This window comes from Oncorhynchus nerka, linkage group LG8 (genome assembly GCF_034236695.1).
Source record: "Oncorhynchus nerka isolate Pitt River linkage group LG8, Oner_Uvic_2.0, whole genome shotgun sequence".
In the NCBI taxonomy this organism is placed as follows: Eukaryota; Metazoa; Chordata; class Actinopteri; order Salmoniformes; family Salmonidae; genus Oncorhynchus; species Oncorhynchus nerka.
The window spans coordinates 32,272,844-32,297,533 of NC_088403.1; the positions used below are offsets into that span (position 1 = coordinate 32,272,844).

The window sequence follows — 24,690 nt, forward strand, 5'->3', positions numbered from 1 at the left end:
TTCTTAACTGACTTGCCTAGTTAAATAAAGGTCAAATAAAAATTCAATATAAAAGGATGATGACTACTGTGTTCTTAATTGCTACAGACAATCTTTGGTACCTTTCCCCAGATCTGTGCCTCGACACAATCTTGCCTCGGAGCTTTAGGGACAATTTCTTTTTCAGCTGTGGGACCTTCTATAGACTGGTATGTGCCTTTCCAAATCATGTCCAATCAATTGAATTTACTACCAGTGGACTCCAATCAATTTGTAGAAACATCTCAAGGATGATCAATGGAAAGTTATGTAAATAAGGTAATTCTATTTAAAATGTTTAATTAATTTAATACAATTTCTAAATAAGTGCTTTTGCTTTTTCATTATGGAATATTCTGTGTAGATTGCTGAGGATTTGTATTTATTTCATCCATTTTCGAATAAGGCTGTAACGTAACAAAATGTGGAAAAAATCTATGGGTCTGAATACTTTCCGAAGGCACTGTAGGTATCGAATTTCCTTGAAAGGAAAAGATGCACATCCCTATTGATTGGTCAACTCCCCCAGCCCTCTTGCAAGCATTAACATCATTTGTATCCTTTTGGGTTGCTGCAGTTAAGTGTTTTGGCACTTTGCCCACTGAGAGGGCAGTAAGAGAACTCAGTCAGTCACCAAAGATCTGGGATAAAAGGCAGGAATTCAGTTGGTGAGGGATTAATATTGCACCATTCCTGTTAGACAGTAGAATTATGAAAATAAATAGTTCAAATGTAAAAAGGCTATAAAGCAAGAATTCTTACATTTGCTCAACCAGGCGGTTGATATGTCAGTAAAAAGTCTGGTGTATTAAAACATTGTTTTATTCGAAATACTTGGTGAAAAATGTATTGAATTGTTGACAACTCATTATATTAGGAAACCTACATTGGCGTTAAACCACGGTTCATGACCCATGGGGACAATATTCAGATTTATGGTCGCCTATAAAATAATGCCTATAATAGTCATTGAAAATTTCACTTTTCTGTTTTATCTCAAAATGTAGTCTGAATATGTGGAAAACATGGTGGAAGAACCTGGATCATTTGAAATTTAAGAAGGGACATTGCACACTATAAACCACAAATGCATGAATATTCATGTTTGGACATACGAAATTAGCATAACACCAGTCCTCATTTTAACAATGCTTACCTACCTATAAAAGCTATCGAAGCAGACCTAAGGTAATTTTTGTAATATTGTTGAGATTATTAAAAATGCTGTTCAAATTACCATTCTATTATGGCATTGCTAGTAATAACTCTCTTTTGACTTCTCAACCTTCTGGTAGAGCGATGTAATTTCCCAAATAAACCTCAAGTTGTAAACAAAAAACTATTGGGAGTTATATGAATTTAAGGTGATAATTTTTTCAATGTGTTTTTCAAGAAGAGAGTTAAAGGGATTAAGATTAGCAATAATGACTGTGTAAAATAAATCATTCAAATACTTATGCTATAGTAGTATGCTCACAAAATTCGAAGTAATATTTTATTCCAATGCAATTTGCTCAGGGAAAGATGTTTTTTTCTCTCAAAGGTAGGGGTCAAAAATGATTGACAACCCTAAATATTCTTGGAAATAAAATAGTCCAAAGTGTAGTATTTAGTCCCATATTTCTAGCACTGATATTTTAGTGATCTTCTGAAATCTATCATGTTCAAACATATCCTCGTGTCAGTTGTCTTTTCTGAAAGATTGTCTCTCACTGTACGTGTCGAAGACGAGTGTTTCTGGGTTACTTGAACTATCCACCAAGAGTAATAAAGCTGAATCTTGTCTTCAGTGACACTCTGAGTCAGCTGACTCATCTGTACATTAGTTCAGGTATGAGGCCAATGCAGTTGATTATTGGCAGTAACATCACATCTAAACAGAACCTGAGTCTCCAACACAAAGGCCAGACAGTGTCATTTGAAGACTGTGACAAACATTTATTTCAGTCTGTAACCCATCTTGATGCTGAATAATTCCTTTGTGGATCTGAATTAATGGGAAAGTACTTCAGGTCTGTGGAGACATTTGTGTACAGGTCAAAGCTTTCAGCTAAAAGTGTGGACTTAACATCAATGAATCGGATGATTCACCTGAGGAAACTGACTCTAGTACAGGTGGAACTTTTAATACAGGGTTCTGCCGACATCATTTTTCACAACCTGACCAAACTGGAGGTTCTGAAACATTCAAACTGCAGGATTGACTCTTTGGTTGGTAGTGTAACCAAAGACTTTGAATCCTTGAAAACATTATGTTTGCGTATCGAGAACATTTATCACGTTATCTACAGCTTTACTGAACGGCTCTCTAACCTAAAGTATTTGATACTTGACACATTACAGATTGTTGCAGTTGTGACAATGCTTGGCTCATTGCATGGACAAAGGGGTACGGGCCGGTTGAAGTGATCATGCTTAATCATAAAGTTATGTATAATTTAGAGGACTTGAATTGCTTGTTGGACAATGGACTAGACACACCTGACTTTGTCAAGTACACAGAAGCCAACTGCACAACAGAGGTGGGCTTTGTGCTCTTTGCTGTGACTGGCCTGGGAGTCCTGTTCTAAATGCTGGTGGTCTTGGTCCATAACCTGGCCAGTCCTTACCTCCTCCCCCTCTACCACATCACCCTTGGCTGGCTGTCGGAGGCAATGCGATCAAACACCAAGGGGGGCTTCCACTACGATGCGTTTGTCTCCTACAGCGGGAAGGATGCACACTTGGTGGTGGAGGAGCTGCTACCCAACCTGGAGCAGAGGGGTCCACCTTTCCTGCACCTCTGTCTGCACAGCAGGGACTTCCAGCTGGAGAAGGACATTGTGGAGAACATCACAGACAGCCTCTACCGGAGCCGCCACACCCTCTGCCTGGTCAGTCACCACTATCTGCACTGTAACTGGTGTTCCCTGGAGATGAAGCTGGTCACCTCCGGACTGCAGGTGGAACAAAGGGTCTTCCTGGAGAAGATTCCCCCGCCGGCTGGCTGGCTCCCCACCACAGACTGTCTCGCCTGGTCAAGACTAGGACCTATCTGGACTGGCCCCAGGACCCCCATCAGCACCAGGAATTCTGGGACAGACTGTGGGCTAAACTGAAACCTCCGACTGAAGCTTGAGGTCTGAGTTTTATATAGGACCTTCTGTTAATAAGGCTGAGACAAATAATGTTGGCAGATTTGAGATATTGCATTTGCAGTTAAAAGTCCTCCATACAAGGGCCTCCTGAGTGGCGCTGGGGTCTAAGGCACTGCATCGATCCCAGGCTGTGTCACAGCAGACCATGACCCATGATGCGGTGCACAATTGGCCCAGCATCATCCGGGTTAGGATAGGGTTTGGCCGGCGGGGATTTCCTTGTCCCATCGCGCCGCTGACTGCGGTCGCCAGCTAGACGGTGTTTCCTCTGACACATTGGTGCGGCTGGCTTCCGGGTTAAGCAAGCAGTGTGTCAAGAAGCAGTGCAGCTTGGCAGGGTCGTGTTTCGGAGGATGCATTGCTCTCGACCTTCTCTCCCGAGTCCGAAGGGGAGTTGCAGCGATGGGACAAGACTGTAACTACCAATTGGGCAGAAAAGGGGTTAAAAGTACAAAGTCCTCTGTACAAAACATCTACTGTTATTTGAGGTTTGTTAGACAATTCTGATTTAAGTCTCTTTTAATGCTCTGTCTGGAGTGTAATATTTCTGCTTCATCTGAAATACTTAGAAATAAGCCCATTTCATTTTTTTACTTACTTTTTTACTCCAATTTTTATCAGATCCCTTTTCATTTTTGTTCAACACCTTATCACTAACACATGTATCTTTGTTGCTTAGAGGAACTGAAAAAGGCTGCATCTGTGGTTTTGTACTATTTTTGTTGTATTTCAGGGTAAAACCAATGTGACCATCTGCTGTATAATGCTTTGAATGACCATACATGAATGAATTATTTTAATTTCAACCGAGATCAGAGGTTTGTACATACATTTAGTTGCTAGTTGTTTAACAAATGTTTTTTCTTTTTGCTTGAGTGTTGCCTGTATATTGTTTATTACGTATGTAATTTAACAATTTGTTAACTTATGGGTGTGGAGAGGTGTCCCCCTTTCTGCCCAAATAAGTCATTTCTGCTCAATATTTGTGAGTTGGAGGGAACCTAATTTTATTGTATCATTTGATTATTGTACATGCTCTTGATAAAGGCATCCAGCCGAAACGTGGGAAACTGGCTTTTGTTTCTGTTTAAAGGTCCAATGCTGCTGTTTTTATCTCAATATTAAATTATTTCTGGTCAACATTGAAGTACCTTAGCGTGATTGTTTTCAATTAAAATGGTCAAAAAGAGACAAAAAAAGTGTGTTTTGGCAAATAGCAATTTCTCAAGCAAAAATTGCTGATGTCACCAGGCAGGCAAAATTCCAGCCCACCAAAACAGGCTGAGATTTCAAGCAATTTTCTCAAACGGCTCTTACACTAAAAGGGCATTATCATAATTTTCACAAATTCACAATTTGAGCCAAGCGAGCCAAGCGTGCATCCTCCCAGTGTAATATGGTAATTATAAACGCAGGAGTTTGGAATATATTGGAATGAATCTTGTCCTGGAGGCAGCTCTGCGGGGTGGTCACCAATGTTGGGGTAACGTGTTACGTAATCAGATTACTTTTATGAGTAACAGAGTAGAGTAACCTGTTACTTTTTCAAATTGGGTACTATATTAGTTATTTTGTCAAACAATGCGTGCATTACTTTCAGAATCATATCTCTACTGAGTATGTGTTTCCATGATCCGTTCTCGAAGAGAAGCTGTTTGGAGAAATGTCATGACAGCTGCTGTCTATAGAAATGTATAGAGGGTGCACCTCTGGTCTTTGCCATTAATCGCTTCTGTGATAAATAAGCCCATAGAGGGCTTGCCCGTCTAGTGGCAAGTGTGCCCTCTATACATCTCAATGGGTCTCGTACATCTATACATCTCGTACAGTCTAACGAGAACTGGCGGCTCGAGAGAGATTTTGAATGAAAATAGGAAATCTGTACCGGTGTTTGGCTTACAGAATACTGTACATGGCTAATTAAGCAGCCCATATATAGCGCAGCACTTGTAGACTAGCACAGGAAAGCAGCGCCACAGATGAAAGGAGAAACTAGTGATCAAACCTGAGTTAGTAAGTAGCCTGTCTTTGGTAGAGCGTGCGCGGCTCGCCTTGCTCCCTCCCTCCAACAGTCAAACAAACAGTGAGATTTTTTCATGAAGGTAATGCAAAGAAACAAATAGTAATATAATGCGTTACTTTGCACACAAAGTAATATTGTAAAGTAATGTTTTGCTTCAATGTAATGATTAATATGTACTTTTTCAAGTAACTAATCCCAACACTGGTGGTAACTAGCGGGAAATATATTACTTTTTCAAGTAACGAATCCCAACACCGGTGGTCACTAGCAGGCATAGCCACAGCCATAAAATCGGATTTTAAACCTAACCTTAACCACGCGGCTAACGTTATGCCTAACCTTTAACTAAAACCACATTTTGGTTTTCAAGCTTTTGTTTTTACTATATAGCCTATTTTGACTTTGAGCTGGCCCATTTAACGCAAACCTCTCATCTCGGCCTCCAGGAGAAGATTCATCCCAATAAACGTCAACCTGCATAAAGGCTTATGCTACAGGGCTCTGGAGAAGACTACAGTAGCAGATAAGGGTGACATGCTTCAAGTGAAATCCCAAGTTCAAGAACATTAGGAAATGGCGGCACTCCAAAATGGACAGAAATACTTTGTGGCAGGAGGACACATTGCTGTCTCCTCCTTTTCCACATGGTGTGTGTGCGTGCAGCATTATTGCTGTGATCTTTATTGCTAAGATCATTTCCAAGAACGTCCTCTATTTACAGATGCCAGATAAGCGTTCCTGTAACCGTATATTTATACAAAAATGTTTAAATATGGTTGAAAATGTAAGTGTGTTCTGTATGTAGAACTGGCTTTGTATAATCAGCGATGGATTGAAAATAAGAAATCTGAACTCTCCTACTTGCCTATACTATTGCAATTTTCTTTTTATACTTTGTCATACATGATCTCGAAAGATGGTCTGAACATGTGTGAAACATGGTGGAAAAACCTGGATCATTAGAAATGTGAGTACTATTTTAGGCACATTACGCTATACAGCACAGCACCTAAAAATGCATCGGACACAAAATGACCATGATTTAATCAAATTTGACATCTGTCCTTATTAACACACAAAAGTATATTTTGTATAAAAGCAATTCAAACAGATCTAAATTAGTGTATGTAATATTCTTGTGAGGAGTAAAAATGCTATGCAAATTACTATTCAAATATGACATTGCTAGTATGACCCTCGACTTCTCAACCGCCTGGTAGAGCTCTAACTTTCCAAATTAACATCTAGTTGTAAAAAACAAAAACGACTACATGTTATTTGAGTTGTTTGTACTTGGAATTTTAAGGTGACAGTTAAAGGGTTAAGACTGGTTTGTATTACCTACAGCCCATATACTGTGAAAGGGAGCTGGAGCCAAGTGACTTATACAGTAGGTAGTAGGTTCTGTACAGCACCTTTTACAGGAGGTAGTAGGTACTGTACAGTACCTTTTACAGGAGGTACTGTACAGCACATTATACAGTAGGTGGTAGGTACTGTACAGCACCTTTTGCAGGAGGTAGTAGGTACTGTACAGTACCTTTTACAGGAGGTAGTAGGTACTGTACAGTACCTTTTACAGGAGGTAGTAGGTACTGTACAGTACCTTTTACAGGAGGTAGTAGGTACTGTACAGTACCTTTTACAGGAGGTAGTAGGTACTGTACAGTACCTTTTACAGGAGGTAGTAGGTACTGTACAGCACCTTTTACAGGAGGTAGTAGGTACTGTACAGCACCTTTTACAGGAGGTAGTAGGTACTGTACAACACCTTTTACAGGAGGTAGTAGGTACTGTACAGCACCTTTTACAGGAGGTAGTAGGTACTGTACAGCACCTTTTACAGGAGGTAGTAGGTACTGTACAGTACCGTTTACAGGAGGTAGTAGGTACTGTACAGTACCGTTTACAGTAGGTACTGTACAGTACCTTTTACAGGAGGTAGTAGGTACTGTACAGCACCTTTTACAGGAGGTAGTAGGTACTGTACAGCACCTTTTACAGGAGGTAGTGTAGAGTACCTTTTACAGGAGGTACTGTACAGTACCTTTTACAGGAGGTACTGTAGAGTACCTTTTACAGGAGGTACTGTAGAGTACCTTTTACAGGAGGTACTGTACAGCACCCTTTACAGGAGGTACTGTACAGCACCTTTTACAGGAGGTAGTAGGTACTGTACAGTACTGTTAAGACTAACAGAGAGAGGCAGTAAGTGTGCTGTACTTAACCTACTATGTACCTATTATTGCTCTTTAGGGGTTAGGCCCAGGTTGTTCTCTAGAACTATATTTAAGCAATAAGGCACGGAGGGGGTGTATTGCCAATATAACATGGCTACGGTCTGTTCTTATGCACGACGCATCGCGGAGTGCCTGGACACAACCCTTAGCTGTGGTATGTTGGCCATATACCACAAACCCCCGAGGTGCCTTATTGCCATTATAAACTGGTTACCGACGTAATTATAGCAGTAAAAATAAATGTTTTGTCATACCCGTGGTATACGGTCTGATGTCCCACGGCTGTCAGCCAATCAGCATTCAGGGCTCGAACCACACCCAGTTTATAAAATGCTATATGTGTGGATTGATTGATTGATCAATGTATTTGTAAATCATGCTATTGAAAATCATGTTTTATTAGCTGATTCATTGAATTGATTTCCCTCTCCCCCCCCCCCCCCCCTGTCCTCCAGCATCACCTCCTACCAGACCTTACCCCGCAACATGCCCAGCCACCGTGCCCAGATCGTTCCCCGCTACCCCGAGGGCTACCGTACCCTCCCCAGGAACATGCTGTCCCGACCCGAGAGCATCTGCAGCATGGCCGGCTCCGTCTACGACAGCGCCCTGGCTCCCACGTCCAACTCAGGTGATGGGTCTTAAACTTTACTGTTGTAATTAGCTTGTGCCCCAAATGGCACCCCATTCCCTATGTAGTGCACTACTTTTGACCAGGGACAATAGGGGATAAGTTGCCGGTTGGGACGCAGTTGAAGACCTTGCTGTTATAATTGTCTTTCTTGCACTCACACTTCTTCTTTTCTTTCTGGCACTGATTTTGCAGATAGCCACTATCTTGAGGTTGTATGGTTTTACTTGTAACGACTGTGATATATTGTGTTTGTTTTAACCTAGTTAAAGTCTGTGTGGATAAGAGCCTCTGCAAAATGACTGAAATGTAAAACTGTAAATGCAGACAAGAGGCGCTCCATGAGGGACGACACCATGTGGCAGCTGTATGAGTGGCAGCAGAGGCAGGCCTTCTCCAGGCAGGGCCCACCACCACCAGGCCACTACGGGACCCTGCCCAGCCCCAAGACCATGGGGAACATCTCTGTGCACCAGGGGGTGGCCCACTCCATCCCCACATCCCCCTCCCATGGATCCCTGGCCCTCTACCACACCTTCTCCCCTCCGGGCCAGCACCGCAGAGACAACCCACCAGGGTCAACCAGGTCCGAGGTGTCCTCACCCGTCTTCAGAGGGGACCAGACTATGACTGTAGACCGCAGGCACAGGACTCACCTCACCAAGGTAACGGACAGGGAATGGACCACAATCATCTAAGCCAGTCTTACACATCAAAATAATCACCAGGGGTTTCAAGCACAGAGAAATGACTGGAATTGCTCTGCATTGAGCGGTAGTTATTTTGTTTATTTGAAAGCATTCATTTTACTTGTCTGCCAGTTCAAATCAGTACATGTAACAGAGCATCCTGCCCTCTTCCTGTCCTGTCTCTCTTTCTCTCTCTCAGTATAACTACCCACCTGACCGCCGGTCCATGCCAGCAGGCATCCCAGTGCAGACCATTACCCCACAGTCACTACAGGGCAAGACGGTGAGTCACCTAACAAACACTGACCTTCTTCCCCTCGTCTCTGCGTTCTTCTTCTCCTGTCCTCTCCTCTGTACTGTCCTATTTTCTCTCAACAACAATGCATTGTGAATGATATATGCTATTGGTATGACTTCAGTGTGACGCAAATGCAAATCTGTTTTTGTGACGGGGGTAGAAACATGTTTATGAGGCACGCAATCTTTGACACGCAAGCTATCATGTATTACTGTCGCTCTGTCATGCTACAATGGATAGCCTGTATGTGTACTGTATTTCTGTCAGAGTATGTGCCTCGTTACATTCTCTGCTGTCTTTTATTGCAAGCATTTGATATTTCTGTCAGTAGCAGACACAATGTGATTTAAAATAATGGCATTGTCTTGGTGATGATACGGAAAGAGAGAGACAGTGGCACCAATCAAATTGCCTTCTAGCTGTGTCATCTCAAATTGAGTAGACTAGAATCAGCCGGAGAGATTGATATTCTGCACTGTTCATTTTGTAACTCTCTGAACATTATTGCGATTGCGTAACTTCAGTGGAATGCAATATTGTCAAGTGATTTGAAATGATCGCTTTTACTGAATATATTCTCTCTCATTTTCACATCCATTTGACGGAGAGTTAGTCCGTTTGGAGTCAGGGAACAGAGGGAGTTTATTTCTCCCCGATCATCTGAAGGTGTGGGTCCTATAGCCCAGCTCCAGCACAGGCCGAGACTCCAAACCAGTGTTTCCAAAGGCCTCTTGGGTTGTGCCTGAAGACTTGTCAGAGTTCTGGTTAGAATCATAGCTTTTGTAATCCCTGCCCTAACCTGTCACTGCTCTTCCTGTCACTCATTTCCAAACGGAAAATCAAGAGAGGTTTGGTTCATGTATTTTGTTTTCATTGCTCTGCCGCTGGATGAATTGACTGTCTCGTTATCTCCTCTGTGTCTATGCTGCGTTGTGCAGCCAGAGGAGCTGACCCTGCTGCTAATAAAGCTGCGTCGGCAGCAGGCTGAGCTCAACAGCATCCGGGAGCACACTGTGGCTCAGCTAATGATCCTTAGCATGGAGGGGCCCAACGCCAAGGTTAGCACCAGGGAGGGCGCACATGCACAGCATGCCATTGGTCATCTCCCGGGGTGTTGTTGATGTGCCATCTCCATGCAGCTCAAGGCTCTATGAGCAGGCCATGCATTCCAGTGAATTGCATGTTCATTCCTACCTGTGTGGTTCAGTGGTGTATGGTTGAGTTTTGGTTTAGTTTTGTACTCATTTCAACCCTTTGGTGTGCTGCATTCGTCTGGCCTTGATCTTTTGAACTGTTGACGTGCAGAGGACAGCGTGGTATCATGTGATTGTCATGAGTATCACATGAGTATCATGTGATTGTCTGCTGTGGTTTCCCATACTTTTTTTTTTTTACGAGGAAAGCGTTGGTAAGTAGTTTGATTTGATGTGTGGTGAACAAATCCTCTTGCAACTTCGGCTTTTGCATGGTTTTGAATTAGTTCAGTAATCAACAGTAAATGGCTGTGGTACTTTAATGCTTCCGATTAATGCCAAAGCCACGGTAGCAACTTCCTCTTTCATCTCCATCTTTCACTATCAGCTTGTACCAGGTCTACTTCTATTTCCTACCGTTTCCCTTACTCCATCTCCTTCTCTCTTCCCTCTTTCTCCACTGCCTTCTGATGTTAGAGTGAGGTCCTGTCTCATCACCTTCAGAGGAACCTCATGTATCTGGACAGCCAGGTGAGGAGTACTGCTTTATCTCTGGTCTTTCTCTCTCTCTCTCTCTGTCTCTGTCTCTGTGTCTGTGTGTGTCTCTCAGGGTTAGGCACTCCTCAGGGTTGGTCATACACCCAGCTGCTCTGTGACTCAAATGCCAGGGCCGCGCTCCTTTTTTGTCTTTTCTATACTTTCTCTCTCCTTTTCACTCTTTTCTCTCCCCTTTTCACTCTTTTCTCTCCCCGGCCCTCCCGAAGCATATACCGTTCATTGCCGAATAGGAGCTGCGCAAACCTGCATTCCCACGGGAGGACATATTGTCTAGCTCAGTACAAGAAAAGTAAAAAGTACTTTTAAACTTTTAAAACGACTTTACTTGGCGTGGCAATGCTGCCCTAAGCTAATAAGCTTACTCATATGTGTTTTTGCTGTATAGTTTGTTCAATCCCTGGAGAACATTCTTTATTAAAAAAAAAAAAAAAAAGAATTCTCGCTTGAGAGAGCACGAGAGCAAACTTACACTTTTGAGGATGAAGGGAACCTTAAGGCATGTTGTGTTTTCGCATTGCGTTTTTAACTTGATAATGTGTACCTGTAGTAAGTCAGTCATGTCATTGTCATAAGGTAATTAAGGCTGTATAGAAACAACCTCCGGTGTTTCAGGTAAAGTGGCTAGGCCTAGTGATTGACGTTCTGACTAACGCTCACCCAGGCATCGGTAATCAGGGCAGACGTCTCAAGGGGGGGTGTTTATTTTTGGAGTTTAGAACTGGGTTTCCACGATAGATAAATAATTGAGTTCCTGTTCCTGAAAAGGTCATGTGCAGCAGGAGAAACCACTCTACCATGTAGGACCTCACTTAGCGACTTCACTGAGTCAGATTGTGACCCCTCTAACCAATTGTGAAATGATTTGATCTGCCATATCAAAGGCTTTCACCTCTAATGGCAGACAATTTCACAGCGGTTATGAATGAACTCGCCACCGCGCTCATTCCCCAGGTCCACAGGCTCCAACGCATACCATTGTTTTGCTATTTTGCTGGTAGATATTGGTCGGGGTTGATATAAACGATGACAGTAAGAAAAGAAGGGACGTTGCGCCTCTCCTCCGTCTGCTGAGAGGGACTGGCAATATTGTCTTTGGACCCAACTGTGGCCTCCTTGTATCTACTGTAAATGTACTAGGACTTCTCCCAGGAGGTCTGAGTCTTTATGGTACAGGTGGTAGCTATAATCCCAGGGTTGTTGGCTCAAGCCCCTGGTCTCCCTCAATCACTAGTACCTTATGACAACAATGTGTTCTTTATTTCTATGGATCCTTTCTAGGCTGTGCTGCTGTGTTCACTAACTAACACCTATATTGTGCTGTTGTGTATTGTCGCTCCCTTCCACCCTACCTAACTTCGAACTCCCACTAGACGAAGGACAATGAGCCGTTAATCTTCATGATTCACACTATGATTGAGAACTCTGCTCCAAGGCCTCAACTGTACCAGCAAGTAAGGTCTTATTGGCAAACCAATGACTCTTCTCCCGCACTCCTCTCCTCCCTTCATCATCGATCCCTCCTGTTTTTGTTCACATTGGATGCAGTCAGTCAGTCGTCGGTTCCCCCTCTTCCTGGTGTCATGATCCCAACATTGTTTGCTACTTACCCTTCACGTGTTGATTTGACTACAGCACATCCTCTTCATCCATGTTTTGCTTTTTTTCGTCAGTCCGAGGTTGGACTGATGTTAGCATGGCTTATGGTGGATGCTACATAGCCATGCCCATCCTACCTCATTGTAACTTGATGGTATTGTTGCTGTTGGTTATTACGGTGGATGCTACTTCACAGCCATACCCCGTCTTCCTGCAATACCAATGCTGTTGATGATGGATCTTATGTTGGCTAGGCGCTGTACGCTCACAGTCAAATCAGCACCTCTCTTCTCTGTGCTTTTGTAATATTATGTTCCGTTTGTCCACGTGGGTATGATAAGAGCTCAATGCAGAACATTTTGTTTGTGTTCAATAGAATGACGTTCCACGTTGTTCGGGTGGTGGCCCGATAGTGTGACAGTGATTGAAAGAGTGCGGGGGTATTTTATTTGTAGCTGGGGAAATTGTCCTGGAGGGAGTACTGTGTGGGGTCCATAGTCTGGCCTTTCCACTGTGCTAAATGATCACTTTATTGCAGGCTTCTAATGGTATGATTACAGCCCTGCTCTCTTGAACCTCCCCGTCTTTAGCCATGCTGGGTTTGAAAATCACCTGCCTGCTCCTTAACTGAAGTAGTGAGGAGTGTGAGGATGGCTGGTTTTCCCAGCTGTGTGTGCGTGTGTGCGCGTGCGTGCGTGCGTGCCTCCGTGAGGGCCAGATTTAGCCCAGGTCTTTTAGAGGTTTTCATTAGTCAAGCTACAGCCATGACAGAGTGTACCGGGGGACAGTAATGAAGAGGGCACCAAGGGGACGGTAATTAGTGTGGCACAGGGCAGAGCTGCCAGCACAGAGGACTATACATCCAGCCTAGCCAACCACTACAGCAGCCCTCTAGCCTCTCTTAAGGTGTGTGTGTGTGAGAGAACATCCTCCTCTAGTCTCTGGTGACGACCTGATGCCAGCTTCCTGTCCTCTCCATAGCTTCTTCACACCCCTGGAGCCTCCATCAGTAGGACTGTTATCAGTGATGCTACTGAGGTGGAAAACACAGTCTGATTTCCCAGCAGAGGGGGCTGACACTCCTTATTATCAAATGGACATTTGGGCTGAGAAGTTGTATCCGAACTGTTGGAAAGTTACAAGTTATGAGAAGAGAAGGTCATTGAAATTGCATGCATGCATTCACCCTCTCGCTCTCTCTCTCTGGGCTTCATTGACCCTGTGGACAACTCCTTGTAAGGACGCAGATATTTACCATGACAACCACATCACAATGAAGAACCAGGCCATGGGTGCATCTCAATACTCTAGCATTCTCTCCTCGTGTCTTCTCCTTTATCTGCACTGATCGGAAGATACTGTAAGCAATATGGTGGATACCTACTAGAAATGGGTTTTCACCAGTTCTTTAACAAGGAGAGAAGTAGACTATTGAGAAGCACCCCATGTCATGGGTCTGTATTTACAGGTTGTTTTGCTATCCCCTGTCTGTGGCTGTCTTCCCACAGGCAGCCCAATTCTGATATATCTTCAACTAATTGGTATTTTGACCAATCACATCAGATCTTTTCAAATCAGAGCAGATCTGACTGGTCCAAAGACCATTTTAGTGAAAAGAAGATCACAATTGGGCTGCCTGTGTAAACACAGCATGTGTCTCTAAGGCTGTCTGGTGTTTCAGATCAGCCCCGAGGACTACAAAGACAACTCCTACAGCCACCAGAGGCCAGAGGACATAGACGTAAGACCAAGTCCTTTTACTATTGTCTTGTCTAGGTAGAGGGGAAACTATTCCTTTCCCTTTGCACATATCCTCTAGTCTAGACACACAGCAGTTGGCTTCCTAGACATAGATTGAAAGATACAATTAAGTTAATAGAATACCACACAGCTCAGCTCTCTGGAAAAATCAGAATTCAATGCTGAATTCTTACCAACTACTGTGTGTGTGTGTGTGTGTGTGTGTTAACAACCACTGTGTGTGTTTCAGACTAAGCTGAGCAGACTATGTGAGCAGGACCAAGTGGTGAGAACACAGGAAGAGAAACTACAGCAACTACACAGAGAGAAGGTAACTACTGTACTCACTCTTTCAACTGACAACTTGCTTCACACACACAACCACACACAAAACACACACACACACACACACACACACTGGGCTGTCTGAGGCTGGAGTAGACCTTTATTACACAGAGGAGGGAGGGAGGGAGGGCTTACACACAATACCCCCATAATTTCAAAGTGGAATAACGATTTTAGACATTTTTACAAATTAATAAAAAATCTATAAGTATTCAACCCTTTTGTTATGGCAAGCCTAAATAAGTTCAGGAGTACATGTCACATAATAACTTGCATGGACTCAATAATAATAGTGTGCAATAATAGTGTTTAACATGTTTTTTTTTTGACTACCTCATCTCTGTACCACACACACACAATTAACGGTAAGGTCCCTCAGTCGAGCAGTGAATTTCAAACACCGATTCAACCACAAAGACCAGGGAGTGTTTCCAATGACTCGCCAAGAAGGACACCTATTGGTAGATGGGTAAAAAATAAAATAAAAAATCAGACGTTGGATATCCCTTTGAACATGGTGAAGTTCTTAATCACATTTTGGATGGTGTATCAGTACACCTATTCACTACAAAGATACAGGCGTCCTTCCTAACTCAGTTGCTGAAGAGGAAGGAAATGGCTTGGGGATTTCACCATGAGGAAAATCGTGACTTTAAAATAGTAATATAGTTTAATGGCTGTGATGGGAGAAAACTGAGGATGGTTGAACAACATTGCAGTTAATCCACAATACTAACCTAATTGACAGACTGAAAAAAAGGGAGCCTGTACAGAATAAAATATTCCAAAACATGCATCCTGTTTACAAGTCATACTGCAAAAAAATGTGGCAAAGCAATTCATATTTTGTTCTAATACAAAGTGTTTTGTTTGGCGAAAATCTAATGCATCACATTACTGAGTACCCCTCTCCATATTTCCAAGCATAGTGGTGGCTGCATCATGTTATGGGTATGCTTGTAATCATTAAGTACTGGGGAGTTTTTCCAGGATAAAAAAGAAACTGAATGGAGCTAGGAAAAGGAAAATCCTAGAGGAAATCCTGGTACAGTCTGATTTCCACGAGACACTGGGAGATGGATTCACTTTTCAGAAGCACAATAACCTAATACACAAGGCCAAATCTACACTGGAGTTGCTTACCAAGAAGACTGTGATTGTTCCTGAGTGGCCGAGTTCTAGTTTTGACTTTAATCTGCTTGAAAATCTATTGCAAGACCTGAAAATGGTTGTCTAGCAATGATCAACAACCAATTTGACAGAGCTTGAAGAATTTTGAAGAGCGACTTAGAGACCCAGAAAGACTCACTGCTGTAATCGCTGCCAAAGGTGCTTGACTCGGGTGTGAATACTTATGTAAATTAGATTTCTGTATTTCATTTTCAATAAATTTGCAAACATTTCTAAAAACATGTTTTCACTTTGTCATTATGGGGTGTTGTGACAAATTAGTTATTATTTAAATGTTTTATTTTATTCAGGCTATAACAAAAAAAATGTGGAATATGGTGGTATGAATACTTTCTCATGGTCACTCCAAGACTACTATCCCTCCTCTGCCAGGCTTGTACCACAGGTACACAGTGTGTAGACAAGCTAGCAGACTCACAGCTGGGAACTGAGACTCTCTCTCTCTCAGACAGCTGCCCTAGCCTGCCCCCTAGAGTCCTGGGACTGACGGTACACCCTTTTGATGGTGGAGATGCTTTGATAATGTTTGGTTGGTTCTTTGCCTGTGGTTCTGTTTGTGTATCTGTGTGTAGATGTCAGACAACTGTTAGCTGTAGATGTTGTGCTGACCTGTGTTGTTGTCGTCTTCTTCTCCTTTCTTTCTTTCTTTCTTTCTTCCTTCTTCTTCCTATCTCTCTGCAGCACACCCTGGAGACGGCTTTGCTGTCTGCCAGTCAGGAGATAGAGCAGAGCTCTGACAACCCAGCAGCTGTACAGAGCCTTATACAGCAGAGAGACGTACTGCAGAATGGACTGCTCAGTACCTGTAGAGAACTGGCACGAGTCAACACTGTGCGTTCATATGTACACACACACACTGTACATGCAGATGTCAACACAAACACACACACACACACTGATCAGCACCTGTCAAGATCGCTCCAGGGTCAATGCTGTGAGTCAGTGCACACACACATAAACAAGCGCACACACACACAGACTGTCTAGTAGTGATACCCTCTTGTCTCACAGGAGTTGGAGCGGTCGTGGAGGGAGTATGATAAAATGGAGTCTGGCGTCTCTCTGGCCAAAACCAACCTGTTGGAACAGCTAGAGGCCCTGGGCAGCCCACAGGTAAGTCTCTGTCACTCAGTCTCAACCACTCACTCACATGCAATCACACATTTGCAAGATGGAGAGTGTTTTTGATCATTTTCTGTCACTGTGTGAGCAGACGGAACCTCCCAGCCAGCAGCATGTCCACATCCAGAAGGAGCTGTGGAGGATCCAGGATGTGATGGAGGTTCTGGCCAAGAACAAACCCCAGAGGACCACTGACACTGGTTTCCTTGGTTCCAAACCCATCTCAAACCTACAGAAGAACGAGGTGAGTCTCACTTCTCCTTTGTGGATCAAGAAAAACATCAGAATATGTCAGATAAATAGAATCTGTGCATGGAGTCTTTGTGAACTGATTTAGAGCTGTCCATAGCCTACATGTGAGACGGATGGGAGCCAGATAGCTCCACTCAATGCCACAAGGAGGCTGTGCTGATCTGTCTACGCAGGGTCTCGTGTGGCATGCTGTTGTCCCAAGAGTGTCTCAACAACAACAACTTTCTATCTATCCTCTCCTCATGCGGCAGCCGGTGACCTTGTTCCGGTCACTCTGTCCTCTCACGGAGGGGGACCGTCAGCCCCCCCGCCCGCCCCTCCCCCAGTCCTACGGCTCAACAGAGCGCCCTCCCGCTGTACCCCCTTCCCTCCCCCTCGGGCACCCGTCCGCCACCACACACAAGCAAGCACGGCCAGAGGAACGGAACACACAGCAGTGTAAGACACGCTGACCCCTCACGCCTGACCCTTCATCCCTGTCGTTGTGCTTCATCATCGCTACTTGCCCTTAAGCACAGATCTAGAATCTGTTTAACTTCACCAAATAAATTCTAATCTTAACCGTTAGGGCAAGGTAATACAAAACTGATCTTAGGTCGGTGTCTAGGGGCAACTTTATCCTACTCTGTACAAGACCAGTACGTACACATTGAACCCTGACCCTCCACCTTTACCCTCACCATACATGGTTCATCTCTCATCGCCAACTTGGGTCACCGTTGTGACTCTTTTCATTTGCTCTGAATCATTTGTCATTTGTTTTAACATTAGTCTACATTTAGGTTTTTCCCTGCCTCTTACCCTGGAGTGTTGAGTTTGACGTATTCATTCCTTGGGTTTATCATCTCAGTTTGCTCTTCGGTTTGGCTTGTTCTTGTTTCCATGGAAGCGTGTGTGATTGTGTGATTCCACCCCAGTTGTCATTCTGACTGTGTCTGAGTGCTGTGCTGCGGTGTGCCTACTCTTAGTGTTTGGGCTGCCCGTTAACAGTTTTCTGCTCTTTGCAGCGCCTTTTTAAATTTCCCTCGACTGTCCATCGGTCACATCCACCATGACCACTTTGTGACCTGCGTGTGAGCGTGCGGGCATGCGCACGTGCCTGTGCGTGTTTCCTATGTGTGTACCTCTGTTTGCTGACTCTCTGTCCCTCTACAGCAAGGCCCAGACTACCGTCTGTATAAGAGTGAGCCAGAGCTGACCACTGTAGCTGAGGAGGTGGACGATAACAACGGAGAGGACAATGACAAGGACAGACTACAGACAGGGCTGACCACTGACAAGGAGCCTGCGGCCACTAAAGGTCAGTCACTGTCTGTCAACAAAGTCCTGTTTGGTCACGCTGCTGCCGCTGTTTCAAGGTGGATACGGGCTAGGGTCATTCAGTGAATTCAAGTTGTAATTAGAAATTCCATACAAAGTAAACTTATAAAGAGTATTATAAGTATGATTCATAAGTACTCTATTAACTGAATATTTTAAAAAATGTAACACCCCAAATGGCTTTGTAACTGACTTAGTCCCCCTCCCCTCCCAGTCCTATTAGGAGTACCAGTCTACCCAGTGGGTATCGTGCCCCCCAGGACCAAATCCCCCATGATCCCCCCAGAGTCCTGCACCATCGCCTCCTACGTCACCCTGAGGAAGAGCAAGAAGTCTGACCCCAGGACTGTAAGCCTGACTCAGCACTTTAGGGAATAGCAGGGGAACTGAACTATACACTGACCCTAGAAAACATGTTAGAAACAGTTTGATAGACAGGACAGCACTGATTTTGGATTTGGAGGTACTACTGTTGCTATTCATTCCCTGCCATTTTTACCACTACAAAAGCTGGAGATGGATATAATATGTCACCAATAGACAGGCAGATAAAACATTCTCGGTGTAAAAATAATCCAACGTGTCTGATCCCTGCTCCACTGCTCCCCCTGTAGGACCGTCCTCACAGTGCGGTGGAGCAGACGTGCGGACCGGGGGAGAGGGAGAGCGGCAGAGCCAGGATGAGTGTAGAGGAGCAGCTGGAGAGGATCAGGAGACACCAGCAGGCCTCGCTCAAGGAGAAGAAGAGAAGTAGCAGCAGTATTTCCCCCTCACGCTCTCCATCCTTCTCCAAGGAGAACCCCTTCATTACACAGGTAAGTCCTCCTCTGTTTGGTGTGTGTGTGTTTGATAGGACTTGATGTGTACATGACAACAGAGACAGCTGAGGGGAGGGGGGGCGTGTGTCTGTGTGCGAGTGTGTGTGTGTGTTGATAAACCTTGTTTCTCAGCGTCGTGTACACACTGTTAAAACTGAGTTATTAATTTGGCATGTGTGTCTACCACAGGTCAGGCGAGAGGTGGTGTTCTCCAGAGGCACCCAGGAGCTGGAGGCAGCACTGCAAGACCTGGAGGAGGTCAGAGACCGAGTTACAGAGCAGCTGGAGAGGGACAGAACTGCAGCCGTGGAGCTGGAGAGAGACCGAGGTGCAGAACTGGAGCTGCAGAGAGACAGAGCTGCAGCAGCTGCTGAAGAAGAAATGGAGAGGGGTCGAGCTGCAATAGAAAAACTGGAGCGAGACATGACTGAGGTGGCTGCAGTGGTGGAGCAGGAGATGGCCAGGACTGCTGTGGCTGTAGAAGAGGAGTTGGACAGGGCTGCAGAATTGGAGCTGGAGAGAGACCGGGCCGCAGTGGCAGCAGCTGCAGAAGAATTGGAGAGGGCTAGAGCTGCAGCTGAAGAACTAGTCAGAGGGAGGACTGCAGTGTCTCCAGAAGAGGCGCTGGATATTGACACGGCTGCAGTGGTGGAGTTGGAGATGGAAATCACTGTGGTGGAGGAGATCAGCTACAGAGCTGAGGAGGTGGATGTCATCCCTGTCCCCAGGATGAGTGAGGAGGAGCCACAGCCCCGGACGGAGAGCTCCAACATGGACACAGAGGTACGGGAGTGTCCCTACTCACACAGACCACCAGAGAGCAGAATATGTATGGCAGACTATCATTTGATACGCATGTTGATGACTAGTAGGAGTGGTGACTGACTCAGCATGGTGTACTGTAACTCTGTATGAATAGGACAGATCCATACCAAGGATGCACAGAGAGGGACAGTACTGATGATGTATTCCTTTACTGAAAAATGAACGTTTTCAAAGAAAGTATTTATTCAGAGATAAAGGATAGACTTGAAACGCATTCCCCGTCCAAGGACAAATGTATATCTAATCCAATAACGTTGAGCTAAGATTGTTTCAGGGTTTTTAGGGTGTAAGTGGCTGTGTTGTGTTGGCAGCAGCCTGGTCTCCGTGTTAATGTCCTTTAATCTGATCTGGGAGGCTAATGGAGGCTTTGTGGGCGTGAGGAGGATCCAGCCTGGATTTAGAGGTTTATCTCTGGGCCTCAGCCCAGCCGTGGTGACTCACACGGGGCTACAGAGAGAGACGCACCTCTCTGAGCTGGCCGGAGCTCCACGGAATCTCATGATCTGATGATGATGTTGGATCGATTAATGTCCTCTAATATAGTTGCCCAATTTTAAAATAATGTTTGCGAGAGCTGCTTAAGACCATTGGTTATCACCATGCCCTTTATACCGGTGTGTCTCAACTCCAGTCCTTGTGGATCATCTACAGTACACATTTTTGTTGTAGCCCCGGGACAAACATCAGTGATTCATCTCATTGGAGGGCCTGATGATTAGTTGACAAGTTGAATCAGGTGTGCATGTCCAGGGGCTAGAATAAAAATGTGTACTGCTGGTGTTGCTCAAGGGCGGGAGTTTCTTCAAATACCGAAGAGGTAGCCTCTAGGGGTTGACATTAGACCACCATGGCCGTGTTCAGTAGGGCATATGAAAATAAGAGCTCCATTTCAAATCATATTTTTCTGTTTGGTACCTCCTGAACACAGACTGTAGTCTGGGCTATCTCACTGTCCGTGTGTTGCAGGTGTCAGAGACCCAGGTGATGGTGATATCAGATCAGGGTGTGAAGCCCTTGTATGTACAGTACCTGATCCCTGGACAACATCAACAGCAGGGGGAGAGGGAGACAGAGAGGAGAAACACCCACACTCCCAGCACCCTCATTCCCCACAACAGGTGAGACTAGCTGGGCCTCACCAGGACATATCTTAGCCTCTCTGGATCGATAGCAACTTTGACCCTTTTTGAATACTTCAAAACCATCCCTTCCTTCACCCAACTGTATTTAGATCAGTGACTACCTCATTAAAGGCAGAAAAGAAGGATGCATTTTGTAAGTATTGGAGTAAGGCCTGAATGTGAAGGTGTGACTGTGCCAGTTTGCCAGCTGCTGTGTCAGAAGCACTGACTCCTGAACCTGAGGAGGATGTGATGCAGAGTGAGGCGATGCGAGGGGAGGCCCCGGAGCATGAGACCCAGGGGAACAACATTGACATATCCTATGAACTACCAGCAGAGGGAGCTAAACTCAACAACCTGATGGCAGGTTTGAGAACACAGTCAGAAATCGCTATGTTAATGATGATTGGTTGATGGATTGATATGTAACTGATAAATGTCAAAGCACTTACGTATAGTACCAGTCAAAAGTTTGGACACCTACTCATTCAAGGGTTTTTCTTTATTTGTACTAGTTTTCTACATTGTAGAATAATAGTGAAGACATCAAAAATATAAAATAACACATATGGAATCATGTAGTAACCAAAAAAAGTGTTAAATAAATCAAAATATATTTGAGATTATTCAAAGTAGCCAACTTTTGCCTTGATGACAGCTTTGCACACTCTTGGCATTCTCTCAACCAGCTTCATAAGAAATGCTTTTCCAACAGTCTTGCTGAGCAGTTGTTGGCTACTTTTCTTTCACTCTGCGGTCCAACTCATCTCAATTGGGTTGAGGTCGGATGACTGTGGAGACCAGGTCATCTGATGCAGCACTCCATCACTCTCCTTCTTGGTCAAAAAGCCCTTACACAGCCTGGAGGTGTGTTGGGTCATTGTCTTGTTGAAAAACAAATGATAGTCCCACTAAGCACAAACCAGATGAGATGGTGTACCATTGCAGAATGCTGTGGTAGCCATGCTGGTTAAGTGTACCTTGAATTCAAAATAAATCATAGACCGTGTCACCAGCAAAGCACCATCACACCTCCTCCGCCATGCTTCAAGGTGGGAACCACACATGCGGAGATCATCCATTCACCTACTCTGCGTCTCACAAAGACACGGCGATTGGAACCAAGAATCTCAAATTTGGACTCATCAAACCAAAGGACACATTTCCACCGGTCTAATGTCCATTGCTTGTGTTTCTTGGTCCAATCAAGTCTCTTCTTATTGGTGTCCTTGAATGAGTAGGTGTCCAAACTTTTGACTGGTACTGTATGTGTTGTGGGTTTGCCCCGTGTGTGTTGTTTGCAGTGAAAAGCCTGCCCTGTCCGCCCCAGTCCTCCTCTCCTTCTCCTCCTCAACTCACTGACGGATCCCACTTCATGTGTGTGTAGACGTGTCGAGGAGGTGGTTATGTGAACTCAACTACACTCAGTAAGAGACTTCTCTGTCCTTACCTACAACCGTTGACCTCTACTCATCTCTACCCATCAACCCCTAAACTCCATGGCCCAAAGCTCAGTGATTTACCCTCCAATCGACACAGATTTGGAGGGTAAATCGACACAGCAGGCAATATCACACCAGCCATTTTAACACAGCCATAATTTATAGTCTAATCAAAAAGTACTCTCGGGTCATGTCAGCGTAAACAGTTTCTCAGATTTATTTTAGACATTTTGGCTTGTGACCTCAGCTATTTTTGTCTCTCTTCACCTCTTTCCTCTTTTCTTTCTCTTCCCTCTCTTTCCACTCGCCCCTGCAGCCCAGACATTGACCTTTGTGAGCAGTGACTCATAAGCGATGCCAGTCTGAAGATCCAAGATGGCATCCTACAGAGCCAAGATGGCACCAGTCAGCCTGCACAGAGCATGCCCAGTAGCTCTCTGTGTGTATACAGTAGAAACGACTGTAGCCAGACAGACAGAAAGAGTAGATCCACAGGCCTGCTCGTATTACTTACTGCCTGCCTACACAATAACTGCGATACAAAACTCTCTCATTCACACAGAGATCTCAGAGGACAAGATAGTATTACAGGGTGATAATTGATTATTATTACAGGTATTATGATGATCTGTTATTTTGGACATGTTCTGTGAGGATGCGTTGAGTGTCTATGAGCTGAGCACTGCTGTAACGAGGAGGGGACTGTACAGTTGTAAATAAGAACATTAGAAGAGTCTCACACTGGGAAGATCTCAATTGCATACTCCTCGTGTCCTGTCTCCTCGTCTCCTTCTCAAAACCCACTGGAGGAGAAGGTCAGAGGGGAGGGACCTCTGGCTTTGTCATCCAATGGGTTTTGAGAAGGAGACGAGGACCTGAGGACTCGAGGAGAATGCATTTGAGATCGTCACACGCTATGGAGAGGGCCAAGCAACAAATCTACACACACGAAGGCAGTGCTTTACTTTAACCACACGGGGGCGCCAATATTCTCTTACGGGTTTTATTTTTTTTACTGGTTTTACTCCCATATACGTTTTTAACCTGAGGCCCTAAAAGTTTAATTTTCCACATATTCTACACTGCACATTCCCCATTGTTCATACACATTGTTAATATATAAATATATAAAACATATAGAATGAACTATCTATACAATGGGTTTATACTTCAATAAGGTGCCACCATATTGCTGCTGATGGACAGAGTTTAAATATTTTATTAAGGTTGTGTTTATTTATGTCGGGAGGATCGGGATCTGGTCGCCGCCGACAACCACATGTGAATGTCCTGGATTAGAATTGATCTGCTTCTCTGTTTTTTTCTTTCTTTCTATGGCTGAGATATATTTAAAGTAAAATATAGATGAAAGATAAAATAGTTTTATGAGATTAGGGGTTGTGTGTTAGATTCTGTCTGGTTGTGTGTTAGATTCTGTCTGGTTGTGTGGAGTCCTGGACAGAGAGAAGAGAATAGCACATGTATAAGCAATAAGCAGGCAGTTTGTTCCTCTAGGACTTCAAATATAATGTACATAAATGTAAAGTTTCATTGTGTAAATGATGTACACCATAGAAAGAGCAGAGCAGAAATTGTAACTGAGGTTATTATTATTAGAGTTAATATGCAAAATGTTCATATCTCATCTGTTTTATATCATGTGAAATAAATGTTGATGTTCTTAACTGCGGTTGGAGTTTATGTTGTTAGGAAACATGCTAAGTGTTTACATTTTTGTACCTTTTATTTAACTAGGCAAGTCGGATAAGAACAAATTCTTATTTTCAATGACAGCCTAGGAACAGTGGGTTAACTGCCTTGTTCAGGGGCAGAACGACCTTGTCAGCTCGGGGATTCGATCTTGCAGCCTTCTGGTTACTAGTCCAACGCTGTAACAACTAGGCTACCTGCCACCCCCACATTTAAAAAAATAATAAAAATAATAATAATAAATAAAAAATTGGGAGAAGGAATTCAAATTCCACTGCTTCCTGCTGTTTTGGTTTTATGTTACATATGATTTGCTGATCACTGATGAGATAGAAGCTCTGATGGTGCTGCAGAGGAGACATTGACACACTTTGTAAAGGTCAAGAAACTCCATTCTGCATTGTTGAGGGACTGGGACTCT

The 24,690-nt window shown here is 44.1% G+C and overlaps 1 protein-coding gene across 6 annotated transcripts in view; it reads left to right on the forward strand.

Annotated features, from left to right (window-relative positions):
* LOC115133141 (pleckstrin homology domain-containing family A member 5-like) overlaps positions 1-24,244 on the forward strand; it is a 146,029-nt gene extending 121,785 nt beyond the window's left edge. For 2 of the 6 annotated variants that reach the window (XM_029666070.2, XM_029666078.2), the window contains 19 exons: positions 7,874-8,049; positions 8,377-8,714; positions 8,938-9,021; positions 9,975-10,094; positions 10,707-10,760; positions 12,158-12,238; positions 14,065-14,124; positions 14,374-14,454; positions 16,341-16,490; positions 16,671-16,772; positions 16,873-17,025; positions 18,189-18,333; positions 18,568-18,701; positions 18,968-19,168; positions 19,361-19,954; positions 20,963-21,114; positions 21,318-21,484; positions 22,422-22,544; positions 22,876-24,244. In XM_029666070.2, the coding sequence (XP_029521930.2) occupies positions 7,874-8,049; positions 8,377-8,714; positions 8,938-9,021; positions 9,975-10,094; positions 10,707-10,760; positions 12,158-12,238; positions 14,065-14,124; positions 14,374-14,454; positions 16,341-16,490; positions 16,671-16,772; positions 16,873-17,025; positions 18,189-18,333; positions 18,568-18,701; positions 18,968-19,168; positions 19,361-19,954; positions 20,963-21,114; positions 21,318-21,484; positions 22,422-22,504 (2,875 nt within the window). In that variant the 3' untranslated portion in view covers positions 22,505-22,544; positions 22,876-24,244. The remainder of the gene's footprint in view (positions 1-7,873; positions 8,050-8,376; positions 8,715-8,937; positions 9,022-9,974; positions 10,095-10,706; positions 10,761-12,157; positions 12,239-14,064; positions 14,125-14,373; positions 14,455-16,340; positions 16,491-16,670; positions 16,773-16,872; positions 17,026-18,188; positions 18,334-18,567; positions 18,702-18,967; positions 19,169-19,360; positions 19,955-20,962; positions 21,115-21,317; positions 21,485-22,421; positions 22,545-22,875) is intronic. The other 4 variants (XM_029666074.2, XM_065021703.1, XM_065021704.1 and 1 more) reach the window with 4 other exon arrangements.
* Positions 24,245-24,690: the final 446 nt, after the last annotated feature.